General features: G+C 38.7%; 1 protein-coding gene across 1 annotated transcript; it reads right to left on the reverse strand.

The window, feature by feature from the left end:
- Nucleotides 1-1,686: 1,686 nt before the first annotated feature.
- Nucleotides 1,687-18,953, reverse strand: LOC117471580 (cytohesin-4-like). The gene is made up of 13 exons (XM_034116692.1): nucleotides 18,935-18,953; nucleotides 15,245-15,327; nucleotides 15,053-15,117; nucleotides 13,852-13,918; nucleotides 12,128-12,246; nucleotides 10,240-10,320; nucleotides 8,232-8,344; nucleotides 5,920-6,068; nucleotides 3,756-3,867; nucleotides 3,320-3,396; nucleotides 2,339-2,410; nucleotides 2,058-2,212; nucleotides 1,687-1,828 (listed from the first exon to the last, which is right to left on the reverse strand). Exons 1-13 carry the CDS (start codon nucleotides 18,951-18,953, stop codon nucleotides 1,747-1,749), a joined length of 1,194 nt encoding a protein of 397 aa, XP_033972583.1. The 3' UTR covers nucleotides 1,687-1,746.
- Nucleotides 18,954-20,817: the final 1,864 nt, after the last annotated feature.

Raw genomic sequence — 20,817 nt, forward strand, 5'->3', positions numbered from 1 at the left:
ACAGCTGTCACGCAAAAACAGGACCCAGTGTTGCATGTCAAAGAGCAACGGAATACTTTTTATTAAATAAATCATGATAAAAAAACAACAAATGCAATACTTATAACAGTGAGAACACAAAACAAGGTAAAGCTAAACGATTTATTTCATATAATTACAGTGTATGCATTGGAATGAAATAAAATCAGGACATAATGTATATTGCACTTATTGCACTGTGCTATAAAGGTAAGTCAAATATGACAGGCTTGGTCTGATTAGAACAAGTATTCTAAGTACAAACAAGTCCCTGAAATAGTACAACAGCGTCAAAATAATGATCTTAAAAATTGATCTGTATTTACAAAATGAAGCTTAAGCAATGATGACAGGAAGGGTAGCGTTAGGTTAAGCGCTAGAAAAAATGATCAACTGGACGCAAGTAACGCAGATTACTGTTACTTGTAAATGTCCATTTCTGAGTCTTATGAGAACTGTTCTGAATAATCTTCCCTTTTTATACTGCTCTGCTGGGACCACACATGCTTCATTTCTCTGCCCGAGATATATTGACTAACTCTCAACAGATATGAGTCAACGTGTTCACCTTTGACACCCTTCAGCTCAGTCTGTAAAAAGGGGAAGTGGAAAGAGAAGTCACTCTTTTAGCCTCCAGTGTTCTCGCTCAGTTGTGTTGCACCAACTTAAAGGGTGGTGGGGGCTGAATACCACTGTGTGTGGGGTGGGGATATTAAAGGAGAGGTGTCATGCTTTTCCGGTTATTACCCGTCCCCTTGTGTGTTATGAAGGTTTTTATGCATGTAAACGGTGTGCAGAGTCAAAACCCTCAAAGTACACCCTGTAGCGAGTAAAACTCTAACACAGAAAATACCTCCCCAAAACGCCTCGTTGGAGATACGTCACTGCCCATTTGATTCTTCCATTTCGTTCCGGGTACCGCCTGATGTCAAGCGGTACCCGGAACGAAATGGACCAATCCGTGGAGCCGTTACGTTAAGCCCCCGCTGATTGGTCCAAATTGACCGATCCACGGACTTCCTCACACACAGGCAGCTCTGCTGATTTCTCCTCCCTGGCTGCAGGCTGATAACAGACAGTTGGGATCGCGGCGAAATTCTCTCCGCAGACCCATTCTCTCTGCAGACCCATTCTCTCTGCAGACCCATTCTCTCTGCAGACCCATTCTCTCTGCAGACCCATTCTCTCTGCAGACCCATTCTCTCTGCAGACCCATTCTCTCCGCAGACCCATTCTCTCTGCAGACCCATTCTCTCTGCAGACCCATTCTCTCTGCAGACCCATTCTCTCTGCAGACCCATTCTCACAGCGTTTATCAACCTTTTTCTTACTCAATATCAAGCCACACTTATTGTTTTTACTTCGGATGTGACTTTGTGTGTGCTCAGGATGAGTTTGGCTGTGTTTCGCTATGTATCCTAAACAAGGAAACAACACCTCCACGGAGCTCAGCGCGATTCACAACGTCCCGACCAATCAGAGCACACAGTGCTCACAGGGAGGGTGGGGGCTGGAGCTATTGGAGCTACAACGAGCCGTTAAAGGCAGAGAGTGAAATTCAGTGAATACACGTAGTTTACAGAGATGCTGTTTGAGAAACCAATGTGAGTTTGGAGAGATGCACAATATAAATCTATTTTAGTAGACCTCAACAATGGAATTATGATCAGTGGAAATGGCCATGACACCTCTCCTTTAAAGTCCATGCAGGGGGGGGGGGGCGGGCGCTCAGTCCTGAGCAGCCTGGTTTATCACTTTCTTCTTACGGACTGAGACCAAGTCGTAGAACGGATCCTTGGTGATGCTCGCCCTGTTAGAAGTAGAGGAAGAGCGTCATTATTGAGACACCAATGCTGCAGTGTGTGTGTGTGTGTGTGTGTGTGTGTGTGTGTGTGTGTGTGTGTGTGTGTGTGTGTGTGTGTGTGTGTGTGTGTGTGTGTGGTGTGTGTGTGTGTGTGTGTGTGTGGTGTGTGTGTGTGTGTGTGTGTGTGTGTGTGTGTGTGTGTGTGTGTGTGTGTGTGTGTGTGTGTGTGACCGACCTGATGGCCTCGATCCAGGAGTCCCTCTCCTCTGCGCTGGCGGCACAGATGGTGTACGATTGGTGCTTCCCCACCACCACTCGGCCGTCCGTCTCTGTTTTGCACGCCTTGATCTTCTGCCCTCGACTGTTGGGGTTGTACAGCTCCAGACAGTACTAGACGACACCAGAAAACCAAGCAACAATCAATCTATAAATCTGAATGCTCTTTACGTAACTTGATGGACACCCCTAGTTCAATATCGTGTTGGAGAGAAAACCACCGTTGACAGTATATCTTACCGGTTTGCGAGGATACGGCACTTCCCTTACACAAAGGTTCTCCAGAGGGATGATGCCTCTGGGCTCTTTATCCTGCAGACAGATAAAAAAAAGATGGAGTGAGTCAAGTGCATCTATCAGGAGGGCAAGAAGGAAGAGTAAAAATGGAATTGGCGTCACAAAAGGAGGGGAAGCAGAAGAGACTGAAATAGCAATAATAATTTATAATTAATAATAATAATCTCCACCACTTTATGATTTTTTAAGTAAAAAGCTAACATTAGGCTATAAAGGAACTACAGCACGGTTACATGACTTCACGTCCCCACCTCTAAGCTAAGGGAGGCTAATGTTGGGCTATAAAGGAACTACAGCACGGTTACATGACTTCACGTCACCACCTCTAAGCTAAGGGAGGCTAATGTTGGGCTATAAAGGAACTACAGCACGGTTACATGACTTCACGTCACCACCGCTAAGCTAAGGGAGGCTAATGTTGGGCTATAAAGGAACTACAGCACGGTCACATGACTTCAAGTCACCACCGCTAAGCTAAGGGAGGCTAATGTTGGGCTATAAAGGAACTACGGCACGGTCACATGACTTCACGTCACCACTGCTAAGCTAACGGAGGCTAATGTTGGGCTATAAAAGGAACTACAGCACGGTCACATGACTTCAAGTCACCACCGCTAAGCTAACGGAGGCTAACGTTGGGCGTGATGACATTTAGTCGTCTCATTTAGAGACTTGTAAGCAACGTTAAAATCTTTTGTGTTAACCACTGATATTTTTTCAGGATAATAACCAAAAACACATTAAAAAAACCCTTGACTTCCAGATGAGGGGACAGGAAGTGCTAACATACTGACTCATTTTCGGGTTTGGGACTCAATCCTGCTTCACAGTAGAATAGGTGAATGGTAAAAGAAATGAAAAGCGCTGAAAGATGTTCAGATTCTGTGTGAAGGTGCCTTAAAAGGAGCATTGTGAGAGCCTTACAGTGGTGAACTCAAAGTAGTAGAAACAGTTGTCTGTCAGGATGAACCATCGCCTCTTCCACGTCTTTACCCGACCTCCTGAAATATAGAGAAAGCACAACATGAAGATCTGTATGTGCACTAAATGCTCTGTTGTCAGTTTGGTTCCTGGACATTAAAACTAACTTTTGAGGTGATGTGTTTGAAGACAAGCTTCTGCATAACCTAACTCTGAAAGTATGTGGTTTGCATGCAGAGACGTAAAGGTATACTCCGTTATTGGGTAACTTTCTGATCGCTTCCTCTGTACTTTCCTGTTCTTAGCCTCATTACGCTGAGTTAATTACAAGGCAGAGCACATTCAAACCGCTTCTCAATTGGGTTAGACACTTTACTTAAGCATCCCAAATGAATAACAATAATTCATTTAAACTGATTATTTTGGAGAGGTGCCTTACCGAGTTTAAGGAGCCAGCCTTCTCTGTCAGGGTTGAAGAAGGTGTGAGTCAGATCATTCCCATCATCCTCTGGGATTTTGAAAGGCTCGTTGCGAATGCTCTCGTACAGTTTCTGAGTGGAAAGAAAGGAGTTGAATAGGTTAATGTGCTATCATTCAATGTCTTGTTCCATTTCTACCATAAATTGTTAGCTTGACATCAATCAGAAGAACCAATCATTTAATGCAAAAATGGGGAAACAAATTGTTAGATAAATGAAATGTCTGCGTGAGACTGTGGTGATGAGAGGCACTGAGTCATCTCTTTGTGATTGTTGGAATTTGACTTGGTGTCAAAGTTCTGTACATAGAAGTTAAACAAAAATAAAAAAACACAGATTTTAAGAAAACAAAAATAACATTACAAAAAATAAGAAAAAATATAGTAAAATAGAAAATAAAATAAAGCAGTATTTACATTGAAATAGAATGCAATAAAATAGAAAATATGTGCAGTAAGCAAACCAGATATTGTCCACATTGTGTGCATTAATGTAATAGAGTCTCTTAAGTTAGCACTTCGGCAGTGGTTCAGTAGGGACTTGGACTTCGGACTGATTCGCGTCCCGATCAGAAAAGAAATGTGGACTGGTCCTGGATAGGAGCATGCGTATATAACTGTGTGTACTGTAACAAATGACATGTGTGCACAAATATAACCGTGTATATTTGCATGTATAACAATAAAATGCATTTCCATGTATACAAAAACAGAGTGGAAAACTGATTTCAATCAATAAAGATCCATCTTCTCCTTCTTTAGTCTCACACCTGCCTCAGAGACTGATAACAACCTGTAAGGAGTTTCTGTTCCAGACGATGTGGTCATTGTGACACGGTGGAACTATTTATTTTAAAGCAGAGAAAGTACCACAAGATTTCTAATAGTTGTACATCGACTACTTTTGTATTTGCTTTCGATTTCGTATAAACCATTCTACAAGAGGAAGAGATCCTTTAATGGCCAATATATTAAAGCAAGAGAAACCAACATTCACGAGGGGATTGACAGAAACCATGATATTTATTCATTCAATATTGATATCATGTAAGAGACGAAACGCATATTAAACAATTAAAGATGAATTTGACCCATCATTTTTTTCTTCAAATTGGTATGGATTTGGTGACATTGTTATGTTGAGTTATTATGGCCACAATAATTGGTTATAAAAATCAGATTTTGTGACAGCCTTAATGTGGAAATGTGTTTTGTTTGTGACAATTTTTCACTGGATTTCGAGGCATAGCAATCTTGATTTATTCAGCCCATGATAATCGGTAATAAGTTGACCTTATATCAGAGGTGGGAAGTAACTAAGTACATTTACTCAAGTACTGTACTTAAGTACACTTTTGTGATACTTGTACTTTATTTGAGTATTTCCAGTTGATGCTACTTCTCCTCCACTACAGTTCAGAGGTAAATTATGTACTTTTCCTCCACTACATGTATTTAATACCTTTAGTTACTTTACAGATGTGGATGAATGATGTGAAATCTAATCAAGTGTTAAATCAGACTTTAGTTCCACCTGGAGTAAATCCACAAGCTACCCTGCAGTATACAAAGTCATTCAAACTAGCTGCACCTTTACCAGCTTTGAGAACACTTTCATGATCAATCATTATAAAACATATCATATATATTATTCTGAAATGGACCAATCTGCACAAAGACTACTTTTACTGTCACTACTTTCACTATATTTTGATGAGAATACTTTTCTACTTTTACTTGAGGAACATTTTGAATGCAGGACTTTTACTGAAACAGAGTATTCATACACTCTGGTACTTCTACTTTTACTCAAGTACAAGATCTGAGTACTTCTACTTTTACTCAAGTACAAGATCTGAGTACTTCTACTTTTACTCAAGTACAAGATCTGAGTACTTCGACTTTTACTCAAGTACAAGATCTGAGTACTTCTACTTTTACTCAAGTACAATATCTGAGTACTTCTACTTTTACTCAGTACAAGATCTGAGTACTTCTACTTTTACTCAAACTTCTCCCACCTCTGCCTTATATTATGTATTGTCATGGGTTGGAATAAACATATTTCCAAAGGATGACAAATGGATGGCCAATTTTCTTTTTTGACATTGTGAGTGTTTCTCACCGCGAGCAGGTCATTGGGTAGATCCCCCCCGTTGTTGATGCCTCTGTTCATGGAGATGAAGCGCTCCAGGGGGGTCTTTTCCTTCACGCTGGGGTTGTGGAGGCTTGTGTTGAGCATGATGATGGCAAAGGACAGGATGTAGCATGTGTCTAGGGTTATGGAAAAAGGATGCAAATAGGTAAGAGACAGCAACAAAATGTTAATCGCATAGATTATACAGGTTTATATATAAACAGGTTTTGTCTCTCAATTTGCGTGTCTACATGCTGTTTTGAATGCATACGTGTGCAAAGTATGGCAAAATGTATAATGAGTACCTGGATTGTTATACACAAGTAACATACAGGTACGTGTGTTTCTTTTCTGGTATTTAATTAATTTACAACTATACTGGTGCCAACAAGAAGCCTCCTTTAATTGTTGTCGGGTTAAAGGAGCAGTCTGTTATGAGACTACAGGGTCCAACTTCCCATACTAAGCAAGTGCAGAGATGGCAAAAGTACACACATCCTTTACTCAAGTAGAAGTACAGATACTCGTATGGGCTTCGAAATGTACTTAAGTAAAAGGTACCCATAACTACCAACTGTGTTATAGAGTAACTGGTAACTTGACCTCACTTTATATTAATAGAACATTAAGGATCTTCTTTTTCGTATTGTAATAATGTCATTGTTAGCTAATGAATGTTTCCATGCTGAACAACGGCAACATGACAATGTTTTCATTGGTCCCTCTTCTTTAGAGAAGACCAGGAAATGATGGATACACGGATCGTGTTCAAATCAATAGGCACGCAATGACTCTAAATAATAATGATCACGCCACCAAACACACATTCAAACTAAAGGAACCAGCCTGTTTGGGAAATGTGAGAAGTAGAAAGTACAGGTATTTGTGTTCAACATGTAAGAAGTAGAAAGTACAGGTATTTGGGTTCAACATGTAAGAAGTAGAAAGTACAGGTATTTGGGTTCAACATGTAAGAAGTAGAAAGTACAGGTATTTGTGTTCAACATGTAAGAAGTAGAAAGTACAGGTATTTGGGTTCAACATGTAAGAAGTAGAAAGTACAGGTATTTGTGTTCAACATGTAAGAAGTAGAAAGTACAGGTATTTGTGTTCAACATGTAAGAAGTAGAAAGTACAGGTATTTGTGTTCAACATGTAAGAAGTAGAAAGTACAGGTATTTGGGTTCAACATGTAAGAAGTAGAAAGTACAGGTATTTGTGTTCAACATGTAAGAAGTAGAAAGTACAGGTATTTGTGTTCAAAATGTAAGAAGTAGAAAGTACAGGTATTTGGGTTCAAAATGTGAGAAGTAGAAAGTACAGGTATTTGTGTTCAACATGTAAGAAGTAGAAAGTACAGGTATTTGTGTTCAACATGTAAGAAGTAGAAAGTACAGGTATTTGTGTTCAACATGTAAGAAGTAGAAAGTACAGGTATTTGGGTTTAACATGTAAGAAGTAGAAAGTACAGGTATTTGTGTTCAACATGTAAGAAGTAGAAAGTACAGTACAGGTATTTGTGTTCAACATGTAAGAAGTAGAAAGTACAGGTATTTGTGTTCAACATGTAAGAAGTAGAAAGTACAGGTATTTGGGTTCAACATGTAAGAAGTAGAAAGTACAGGTATTTGGGTTCAAAATGTAAGAAGTAGAAAGTACAGGTATTTGTGTTCAACATGTAAGAAGTAGAAAGTACAGGTATTTGGGTTCAACATGTAACAAGTAGAAAGTACAGGTATTTGTGTTCTAAATGTAAGAAGTCAAAGTAAAAAGTCGTCAGAAAAATAAGTAGTGGAGTAAAGTACTGATACAAAAAAATGTATTTAAGTACAGTAACGAAGTATTTGTACTCCACTACTTCCCACCTCTGAGCAAGAGTTCACAGTGTATGACCTGTCTGTGTACAAAGGGAAGTGTCCAATCTTAGACACAGCAATGTAGTTCACATAAATACAGAGTGAGTTAAGGTAAAGAAAAAGAGGAAATGAAAGGCAAACATTAAGGTGGTCATTTTAACACATCCTCCCCCCCACACACACACACACTCACACACACACACACACACACACACACACACACACACACACACACACACACACACACACACACACTCACACACACACACACACACACACACACACACACACTCACACACACACACACACACACACACACACACACACACACACACACACACACACACACACACACACACACACACACACACACACACACACACACACACACACACACACACACACACACAGGAAGTGGACAGATGTGTATTTAGTGACGCTCACCTGTGGACTGGAAGACCTGAATGTTGCAGTCGCAGTAGCGCGTAGCGAAGGCCTCCATCATACGGTCGATCTTCTGGGCTTCACCAGGCAGACGGAAACTCCACAGGAACTGTCTGTCACATACACACACCACCATAACATTAACCTCTGTATGAAACATGTGTTCATCAGCTGCATGACCAGCATGTGAACTTCACCACGCATCTGGAGAAAGTGTGTTGGAAGCCCAGTTTCCAAAGCACAACACTGGTGTGACTTTATGTGACATTTACTCAGCATACAAACACACAGGGTGGTCTCTATGTGGGATTTTAGTTCATTCATTTGTCATATTGTCCCTCTCCTCCCTATCTTGACAGTCATTTAATTCAACCAAATGTCTTAGTGATTGTACACTTACACTTTCGACATAACCTATATTCAAGATTCAAGGCTTCTATTGTCATTTGTACATACTGTAGCTACAGTGTACAAATGACAATGAAAATCTTAGGTCACAGTGCAACACAATACAACTGATAAAATAGTGCAAGTAAATACAAATACAATAGAATAGAATATATTAACTTTAACCTAAGAAAAGGTTCATGCTCCCTCCATCAAGTTCACTACATTTACTTGAGAACTAGAGATATTTCAAGCATTAATGATAATAAAGGTCAACATCTAGCTATGTTAGCGCTAAGGGTTAGACTGTTTAGCATTTCTTTCAAACACAACAAATCCATATTATCTCTTTTGGTTTCAGCACTTGGAAATTTGGGGTAGTAAGTATTTCACGAGGTCAAACATACCTAGAACATTTCTTAAGCTTGTGTTTACCACACAACTTATTTCAGGCATCATCCAAAAACCCATAAACCTTGAGAAAAGGGAAGCGGAAGTGCAAGCCTTAACCCTAAACCTAAATATGTCAAACGACTGCTTTCCCAGGCTGTGAAGTCCTCCCCATTACAAGCACATTTATTTGGAAAAATAGTCTTAGAGAGACCAATTATTTGCATGCAGGACCTTTAACTTGAAGGTCTTTTTACCTCACATCTATCATTATTATCTTAATAGTAGATCGGATCTTTCTTCCGTTATACCATCACACTCAATGATGTTAGTCAATTACCTATGACGTTCCTCTGATGTGACTCATATTTCTGTCAGCAGTAAACTCACTGGCACGTGTTCTTTGGTGATTAGTTTGATCAGTGTTAGATATTAGGACTTTAGCTCTTAATAACTTCATAAATCTGAAGTCGATGCAGCCAAGTTTGTTGGACCTTGGCAAAACCCCTAACCCCAGATCAAGCTCTAACTAAAAAACCTTGACCACAATCTTCAAAAGTGTGACGCAGTTTTAGAAAGGGACCCAACGTTAGTGTGCTTTGTAAACTCTAAGCATTGGAAATGACTAATCAGTTCCAATGTCATGCACAAACACTTGAAAGTAAAGCATCCAAGAACACGCCCATGACAGAAACAGATCTATTTACTATTTGTTAAACAACACTGGTACAAATGTTAGTTTGAAAGAAAATACACTTCACTGATTATGTGAAGAACGTTTTCATTTTGTTTGTGAAATTATGAGTTTACAGCAGCAAAGAGTGCCATGAAACAAAAGTCAAATTATACCATGTCACAGAAAATATCAGCAACACCATGAGATGGATATTCACTATATCTAAAAATATGTACAATAAAAGCATTACTGTTCAAACAAACTTGGCATAATTGTCGAGAATTGTAAAAATGTACAATTTCTGCAATTTCTAAATATGTTGCTTATTAATTGCTACACCATTTCCAGTCAAACCAAAGTGATTACTGATTTTAGGAGCGTTGTGACTCTCTATGTAAGTACACAGTATGTGCATATAGCCATCTACCTTGACTTAATTCATTGTATGTTTAGATATGTTTTATGTGATGGTGTTGATGAGTGAATGGACTGACTGTGGTGTGTTTCAGATGGGTTACAGTAGATGAGACAAGAGTGAAGGTAAACAAAGCTGACCTGAGGGCCTGCACCAGATTGAGGTCGGAGAATTCGTGCAGCTCCACAAAGGCCTTGAGGGTCTGGAGGTGGAGCTCCTCCCTGTGGGACAGGTGGGGGGAGGAAAGCACATTAAACGAGAGGAAGGTATTCACTTTATCTCTTAGAACATGCTCTCAAATCTCTTACTCCATCTGCCGTAGAGTGGCACAGGAATGAGTCGTAACACACAATAATGAGTCAGCATTTTAGCACTTCTGGTACCTGCGTCTGGAAGTCAATGGTTTTCTGAAAGTGGTTTTGGTTGTAAGTCAGTTACGACATAAAATACGTCAGTAAGGCCGTTCCTTACAAATCTAGACAACTAAACGTCATCACACCCAACGTTAGCCACCTTTAGCTTAGCAGTGGTGACGTGAAGTTCTGTGACCGTGCTGTAGTTCCTTTATAGCCCAACATTAGCCACCTTTAGCTTAGCAGTGGTGACGTGAAGTCATGTGACCATGCTGTAGTTCCTTTATAGCCCAACGTTAGCCACCTTTAGCTTAGCAGTGGTGACGTGAAGTCATGTGACCATGCTGTAGTTCCTTTATAGCCCAACATTAGCCTCCTTTAGCTTAGCGGTGGTGACGTGAAGTCATGTGACCGTGCTGTAGTTCCTTTATAGCCCAACGTTAGCCACCTTTAGCTTAGCAGTGGTGACGTGAAGTCATGTGACCATGCTGTAGTTCCTTTATAGCCCAACATTAGCCTCCTTTAGCTTAGCGGTGGTGACGTGAAGTCATGTGACCCAACCCAATCTCACGTCATTTTGTGTTATAGTCACGAAATTAATTTAATCTATTGATTCGTGTTCACCAACACGATTTTCGCATTTTTTTCGTGTCACACAGAACGATTTTAAATGCAATGTATTTCTATTGGTAGTATGTTTCGTGCCTGCAACACGTCTTTTTGTCCGGTCGGGTCTTGGAAGACCAGAAGCTGTGTGGTTCATAAAAACATGTTCTTACTCAATATCTTACCCTAAGCCTAACCCTATCCCTTTTATTTTAAATTGTATAATGTCTGAGTTTTTTTGCCGTCAGTGAGGAAAAGAAATGTCTCAGAGCCTCAGAATACTGACATCTGTATTTTATGTCATCTTTTTTTCCTTCTTGTTATTATTTGGTGCAGGCACGAAACATACTACCAATATAAATACATTGCTTCTAAAATCGTTCTGTGTCAGAATACTTAAATCTGTATTTTTTCAAATCTGTTTTTCCTTTTAATTTGTTATATTTACATTGCTTTTAAAATCGTTCTGTGTGACACGAAAAAAATGGGAAAATCGTATTGGTGAACACGAATCAATAGATTAATTTTGTGACTATAACACGAAATGCCGTGAGACTGTGTTGTGTGACCGTGCTGTAGTTCCTTTATAGCCCAACATTAGCCTCCTTTAGCTTAGCGGTGGTGAGGTGAAGTCATGTGACCATGCTGTAGTTCCTTTATAGCCTAATGTTAGCTTTTCAGTTACAGTTTTTTTTAAATGGTGTTAACATTAACATCTGTTTGCCACAGATATTCTTTTTAGCAATTTTCGATAAACCAATGGCAAAATCCCATCAGCTTTTTGTGGAGAACACCAGGGAGATGCTTACTTCCAGGTCGGCCTACAAAAGAAAATGCATCCATGCACCACTTTATAACTTGTATTCCCTTTTCCTCCCCTTTACTTTCCCTTCTTCCTTCCCATGGCTGCTTTTCATTCCTCCACCTTTCTTAATTTTTTAATTAACATGACATTTCCCTTCTTCCCCTCATTACCCTCCTCCTCCTGCTTCTCCTTTATCTATATTTTTAAGTTCTTGCTCGTCTTTGCCATTGGCCATTTTATCCTCATTCCCCGCCTCTTGCTTACCTTTCTCCAAGGAATTCTCCAATGGCTGTCTTGTTGAGACCCTCCTCCTTGTAGAGGAACTCAGCGAAGGATTGAGCACCATGTTCCAACAGCTTGTTCTCCACCAGGTAATTGATGCCCTGCACACAAACACAATTGTTTATACGTACTGTTTACGATATATTTCATGGCTAAATGTTCAAAGGTAAGTAGCATTTAAGGTTTATTATAAGGTTCAAATCGAGGAGGGTTCAGGTAGGCTCTCTATCAGTAGGACCACAAAATAGTTTTCTATAATGCAAATGCAATTTCAATGAAATCGCCCTTTGGATACAATGGATAAGTGGAAATGATGTCAAGTTTGAAACGTTTTCGAAAATCAACATACAGTATTTTCAATGGGGGACTTTTTGTCTGGCCCCGGCTTCAAAACACACACACACACACACACACACACACACACACACACACACACACACACACACACACACACACACACACACACACACACACACACACACACACACACACACACACACACACACACACACACACAGCCCGCTGTGGTGAAATGTGCTTAGTTTCATAATGAGCTCATCACCGGTTTGTATGAGCGAGCAGCTATAAAGGGTGAAGCATCTGTAATTCCAATTCCCTAAAATCAATTTCTCTTCCTCTTTATCTTCAAACGCACGGTTTGGAGAAGAAACTAAATTATAAATAATATATTTGCTATGGAAATAAGTAAAAAAAAGCAAACTCTACAAACTTGCATTGTTGTGGCAGGAACAGATGGGCTAATCTGCTATAAAAAGTTGTCTAAATACCAGAATTTCTCTGTAATGACCTTTCTCTCATGGTAGATGAAGGGTTAGGGTTAGGTTATGACACTTTCTTATTAGTCATGCTTGGTTTTTATTCTTGTGAATAGAGTTCAATAGAGTTAAAGTTGTATGATGAAAACTCGAAGAGCATATCGGACAACTGCGACCTGTCAATCATAAGGTAGCCCCGCCCCAAAAGCATACCCTGCTTTTATCGTCTATTTTATTTAAAAGGAACCGTAATTTACTAATTGAACATCATGCTGTGTTGAAGAACATTTGAGACCATTAACTCATCAGGAAAATGTTTACTAGGGGAGTAAATCAAGTTATACGTAAACTAATTTTCTCATAGACTTCTATCCAATCAAACTCTTTTATGCAATTGATGGAGTCGATATATATCCGATATTAGAGGGAGTGCAGGTTTAAGGTATTCCGCATTTTCCTTCATTTTTCAGGGGTAAGAAAGAGTGTGTTTCCTCAAAATTCATATTATACTCAATAGAACATAATATGGTTGACATGGCATTGCATTAACTGTGTATTTGTTGATGCAAACACAACAAGCTTGACGTGCCACTAAAACCACAGAAACTCTGCTTCAGCGTCAGTCCGTCTTGCAGCATCTCGGCTGTGGTTAACTGAGCGGAAGTCCACGAAGCAACGAGCTGTTTACTGGAGGTGTTTAGATGAGATGGCTCACACACACACACACACACACACACACACACACACACACACACACACACACACACACACACACACACACACACACACACACACACACACACACACACACACACACACACACACATACCCACCGTGACCTTTTTAAAGATTAAGTCATTTCTAACCAGGCCGTATGCTAATCAAGATATTTTAGCTTTAACAGACACATGCAAACTCTTCTGAACTCACCTTTTTGGGGTCCATGTTGAATTTTTTCTTTCCATTTGAGAACTGTTTGCTCTTCTCCATGGTCTTGCTGCACGAAAAAATAAACGTATAATTGTAGTTAAATAATGATAAACTTTTTTTTTTACTTAGATGCTGTCAGACACTTCAGCAACAGATTTGTCCTTAGAACTGTTTTATAATAAAGAGATAAACCCTAACTATAATTTAATTATAACCTCTATTGCGTTTTTCTTCAAAAGCCATGCTAATTATTTAGGCCTGTTTGGTTTAAACTTTCTTTTCCAAAACTATGAACCACTATACTGTGTCATTGAGGGTTTATTATATCTATCTTTAAAAAATGGCAATAATATATAGAGATTTTTTTCCCCCCATACTCAAGCGCTAGGACTCATGGGAGATGTAGTTTTTGGATCCCAACCAAATTAAAACTGTTCGATATTTTCCCAAAATGAAGTTGAGGTGCTCAAATGTAAAAAGTCAAAGAAGTCATTTAGCTCCAAGAATAAATATATGAGCTCATTCTCATATTTATTTAGTTAGTATACTGTCCAGCAAACATGAAGCTACTGCTAATAGCCATTTAGCTTAGCTTAGCTTAGCATTTATAGACTGTAAACCAAGGCAAACAGCTAGCCTGGCTCAGTGGCAAAAAAAACTATATCCAACAAATGAACTTGCTATATCTTGTTTGTTTAATCTGCAGTCAAATGTAAATGTTATCGGGTTATGTGTTTGACTTTATTTAGTTTTGCAACAGGATGTTCAGTCACAACATTAGACTTTAGACAATAAGGAAAAATACTGAAAAATTCTTAATCTTAAATCAACTGAAGACCTGTCGCTGGCTCATTTCCTTTCCATGTCAAGGGTTAAAAATATATCTGTTAGATGAATATGTCAAAATCAGCAATGAAAAAGAGTTTGCTGTCTTCTTCTCATGAAAGCCTGGCACTGATTGCGCGAAAAGTGCTCGATAGAGACTTCAACTGGATCTGTTATTTATGAACGGGGATCCCAGCTTCAACTGAAGTCAGAAAGGTGGGCAGAAACAACCACACAGAGGTGTGTACAATGGTTACAAAGAAATGGAAACATGAGTGACATTGGAAAGCTAAGTAGGAGTGTTAAGTGGACGTTCTATAAAAAGACAGACTGGTTAGTGAGGGAGGTGGGGGGGGTTTCCCAAAGTTAAACTCACTTTTCATCTCCAGACTCAAAGCTGAGTATACCTGCCATGATGTTGTCTATCTCCATCTTTAACTTCTGGAAATATAAAAGAAAAGCCTTTTGAATTCCTTCAAATTTAAACTCACAATCAAAGATAATTATAAAAGAAAACAGCAATTTATTTTGATGGGAAATACATTTTCTGATATCTGAAAGAGTGTACCTGAATATCATCCAGAAGATCTTCCTTATACGTCTTAATGGTCTCAATCTCCATCTTCTCTTCTGCTGTAAAATCTGAGGAAACTACCAAGACAGGAAGAAATACGTCAAATACATTCTCAGGAACTCAGATTATTAATCAGCACAATTTCATCACATTGAAATACGTAAAATAATGACAACATCTATTTGAATCGAACATTAGACTATTGTAGGGTACTTTAAGATATCAACAGATACATCACATAGATAAAGAGACAATACAGTTTGAGTGACCATATGTCTTTTGGTGTGAAAGCACTTACACAGAAACACGGTATGGTATATTTAGATATAACCAAAGCAGAAGGCAGAGAGCTTTATCTGGAAGAGTCTGAATGGTTTTTCTCATGAAAGACATTCGTCACCACAAAATATAACCATGAATACAATCCATATTACAAGATACATATCCAGAAACAGCCAGGGAGGACCTATTTGTCATATTTCCTTTCTGTCAGTATCAATTTCTCCCTGTTCCTAAATTAAAATGACACATGTAGGGTTTTGGTCATCAATCCAAAGAGGTCATTGTATCAAAGGAGTTTCTGTGTTGGTGAAATAGAGTAACCTCAGCCAAATGATTGTAATAGTGTTCGTTACTTTAACACTCAACATACTACATTGCTGGGTGACATTTTCCAGGTAATCTATTGATAAGGTAAGATTTAAAGGAACAAGAGTGTGAGTTTAAAGTCACACTAGCTGAGTTTCTCTCCAACACACAGTACAATAAAGAGCTTTTTGAACATTAAAGCATGGAGACATGTCACAGTAGAGACACTACATACTGATATACACCTGAACATCAGCAGGAGAGGACTCTTTAAAGTAGAGACACTTCATACTGATATACACCTGGACAGCAGCAGGAGAGGACTCTTTAAAGTAGAGCCACTACATACTGATATACACCTGGACAGCAGCAGGAGAGGACTCTTTAAAGTAGAGACACTTCATACTGATATACACCTGGACAGCAGCAGGAGAGGACTCTTTAAAGTAGAGACACTTCATACTGATATACACCTGAACATCAGCAGGAGAGGACTCTTTAAAGTAGAGACACTTCATACTGATATACACCTGGACAGCAGCAGGAGAGGACTCTTTAAAGTAGAGACACTAAATACTGATATACACCTGAACATCAGCAGGAGAGGACTCTTTAAAGTAGAAACACTACATACTGATATACACCTGAACATCAGCAGGAGAGAACTCTTTAAAGTAGAGACACTACATACTGATATACACCAGAACATCAGCAGGAGAGGACTCTTTAAAGTAGAGACACTACATACTGATATACACCTGAACATCAGCAGGAGAGGACTCTTTAAAGTAGAGACACTACATACTGATATACACCTGAACATCAGCAGGAGAGGACTCTTTAAAGTAGAGACACTACATACTGATATACACCTGAACATCAGCAGGAGAGGACTCTTTAAAGTAGAGACACTACATACTGATATACACCTGAACATCAGCAGGAGAGGACTCTTTAAAGTAGAGACACTACATACTGATATACACCTGAACATCAGCAGGAGAGGACTCTTTAAAGTAGAGACACTACATACTGATATACACCTGAACATCAGAGGACTCTTTAAAGTAGAGACACTACATACTGATATACACCTGAACATCAGCATAATAGGGCCCATTTCAGGAGGGAACATTTGCCCTGACAACTTCTATGTAAATGCATCTATCTATTTATGTTAGGCAACTCTCACACTACCCTTTTTTTCTCAAGAAGAATGACACAAACACACAAACTTGACCTCCATGCAACTTTCCAGTCTCTTAGGTTAAAACTTTGGCCAATCAAGGGGGGAGAGGATTGTGATGTGGGACAATCCATCCAAGAGACATTTTACTTAAAACCACAAACGTTAGCATCATGGTGGTCAGGTCAACATGAGTGTCTGTTCCAATTATTTTGCCATTCTTTTTAGAGGATATTGAGATATTTCAAAAGGTTAGACCTTCCTACGTCATACAGTATATCCATTCAACAGTTTTTGAGATACATTTCACTTTTGTACTGTTTCTTATTATTCTTACTTGTAATCTAAATTTGTAACAATTTCCAGCATAAAGAATGTTTTTCTCATTTACTTGTAGGGTAGCTTAAAACAATATTTATGAATATTGCTTTTCGTAAGAAAGATATTCCCACATGTCAAGGGAGGCTGTGGCGCAGTGGACTAGTGCGTTGGTGTTGGGATCAGGGGAGCACAGGTTCAAACCCCACTGCAGTCAGCATGTCGTTGTGTCCCTGAGACACTTCACCCCAAATTGCTCCTGTGGGGATTGTCCACAGTATTGAGTATGTAAGTCGCTTTGGATAAAAGCAACTTACATACTCAGTAACATGTGATGTCAGATTCAGTACGTTTCTGTATTTCGAAAACCTTTGTCTTTTAATTCACAGATCATTAAAAATATATTTAAATCTGTATATCCATATTGAGTCCCTCTAGATTTTAAAACCATTACTGAGTAGAAATGCAATATTTATCGTTTATTTGTTCCGTTTTTGTCATTTTTAAACTGGAACAATGGATTTGAGGAACATTTTGGTAAGGTAACAAATTAAATTATCATCTTATTCCCACTCCTCTCTTACAAAATGAATTAATCAGCTGCTGCTATGCATGTAGGAGATGAGCTTTAGGTAAAGTTAAAAGTCACATTTTAACCTCATCATGCAGAGAGAGGTTCCCACAAGATAAAAACAGAAGTTATATAAATGGCATTGTCATCAGCATAGAAGATGTCGAGATAATCATAGCAATGTTTTTCGGTAGGCAACCAATGAAAGTAGACCTGAGTGGGGGTTGTCTCCGCCCCCATTGGTTTGGCCTCACAAGCTTTTAAGTGTATGAAAATAGCACTTCCTGTAGAGATCTCAGTGCACTTCCCCACCCTTCCTTAACGCACCTTGTGCAACACATGCAACTTTTCATTTATATCATTTCATCTTCAACAGAAATGTAACTGTGGGTAAAGAGCCTTTAAAGATGGATGCTCTAGATATCTGAATCAAGATAGCAACTTCTGTTTTTATATGATTATCAGCGCTGTGCTGTGACGGCCTCTTCCCTTTTTCAGCTGTCCGCCCTGTGCAGCATTTCACAACAGGGTGTAGAGGATGAACGTTAGACAATAACCGTGCACCAATAACATATTTTAATAAGCAATCATCTGTTTTCAAAGGTGCACCCATAGCCTGCACTAAAGAAAGAAAGCAATGCATATTTAATGTCTTTTACCAAAACTAGAGAGTGAGATGGAAACAGCTGGACATTATTAAACACAAGTGGTATTTATTATTGTGTTTTTGTGTAATGAACCACAAATTAGAGCTCTTTTATTACAATTATAAAGTACATTTATATTGACAGGATAGCTGAATGCCTCGTTATGAGAAGGACTAAATTAAAAGACAATTTATGAAGCATAACAGTGTCATAATGCCTCTACTTGAAATAATATACAAACACTTTTTTTAGAACATGAATTGAACCCTAACCCTAATCCTAATCCTAACACATGGTTTAAAGTCAAATGAGAATATCTTAAATAAAGTTTTTAATATGAAAACCAGCATCAAGAAATGGAAATCAGTTCTTACCCATTTGGCAATCAGTCATTTATCCAAGAAGAAAGCAAAAATTGGCAAAACCAAAACAGTTACATAAAGTTATGTTGAGATATTTCGATATGTAGACCACGACCACCACGCACCGTGCAGTAACACTTGAATGAAGCAGATGTTGTTATTTAACCCCACCTCTTTCCCATCCTTCAGCGAGTCAGGCCTACTTCTGCATTAAGACAGAGAGAGCGACAACATCCTACAAAATAAAAGCTTCACTGAATATATAGTGCATAAAGACAGAAAGAATGACAACATCCTCCAAAATAAAAGCTTTACTGAATGTATAAAGACAGAAAGTATGACAAAATCCTTCACAATAAAAGCTTTACTTAATGTATAAAGACAGAAAAAAGTACAACTTCCTCCAAAATAAAAGCTTCACTGAATGCAGAAAAATGGAAAGAATGACAACATCCTTTAAAATAAAAGCTTTACTGAATGTATAGTGCATAAACACAGAAGGAATGACAACATCCTTCAAAATAAAAGCCTTAGTTATTAGATAATAGTCAATCAAGGAGGGTTTGTGGTCCTTTCAACATTGAATTTGGGGTTTAAGACCTCTACAACTGTGAATGTAATGTTGACTTGTCACCAACAATAAGACTAAAACAAATGGAATTGTAGATCCAACAGAGACTTTAAAAAAAGTAGTCAACGTTTGTATTTGCTATTTGAATATATACAATGTTGCAGACATTTTGGTTCAACACTGACGCTCAATGGCAAAAAGATGTTAGTTTTGAAAGGCGAAAATGTCATAATATGGTTAAGCTCTAAATGTATTTGAAGTGAACCTATCAATACTTGCTGATTTTAAACAGATCTGTATTTGTCATTTTGCGTTATATGACCTGTTTTGCTAACTTTTATTTTGAAGATGTGGGTTAGGGTTAGGGTTAGGTAAAACAAGAGTGGTCTTGTTTTATTGTGACGTACGAACTCGGGCTGATTTAAACAATAAATACAAAATGTTTTGAGTGGTTAGCCTTGTTTTTGTTCAGGATGATCTTTTAAGCTCTTTGGCTTTATCGAGATTAACGGATAACTGTTATTGATGTGGAATCAGATTTACTTAATGTACATTTAAAGTCAATCTTACTAAAACATATCCTTCCATATATTGAGGACATTTTATGCAAACTATTCAAAATGTTCATACTATGGCAAGATTTAGCAAAACGACAGTGTACATTTTTAAGACAATCACAAATGGACAGCTGAGTTTCTCATTTTTGATCCAACAAATGCATCGACTTTGTTCTACTTAGGAAGACTTGAGTGAGACACACATGTGAACATTTCTAATAGTTGAACCAACAGCTGTTCTGCTGCTCATGTTTCAAATGTAGACGATGATGATGAATGAGAAGAATGATGCTGAAGGGCCATCTAGTGGAATAAAGGGGAAATCACACACATATAGAACTCTTAGTTTATTATCATGAGTTATTGGAGATTTGTGTGTATTTCTGTATTAAAATGTATTTTCATTATATTATATTTCATATACTGACTGTGGACTAATCCATGTGTGTGTGTGTGTGTGTGTGTGTGTGTGTGTGTGTGTGTGTGTGTGTGTGTGTGTGTGTGTGTGTGTGCGCGTGTGTGTGTGTGTGTGTGTGTGTGTGTGTGGGTGTGTGTGTGTGTGTGTGTGTGCATGTGTGTGTGTGTGCGTGTGTGTGTGTGTGTGGACATTTGTTTTTTATGTCAGTGTTAACACCAGCAGTTATCTGCAGTGTGTGTGTGTGTGTCCATGTGTGTGTGTGTGTGTGTGTGTGTGTGTGTGTCCATGTGTGTGTGTGTGTCCATGTGTGTTTGTTTTAGTAGTTCATTTTGGTGAGTGTGTGTTTGCA

Source organism: Trematomus bernacchii, unplaced genomic scaffold (genome assembly GCF_902827165.1).
Source record: "Trematomus bernacchii unplaced genomic scaffold, fTreBer1.1, whole genome shotgun sequence".
Classification (NCBI taxonomy): domain Eukaryota; kingdom Metazoa; phylum Chordata; class Actinopteri; order Perciformes; family Nototheniidae; genus Trematomus; species Trematomus bernacchii.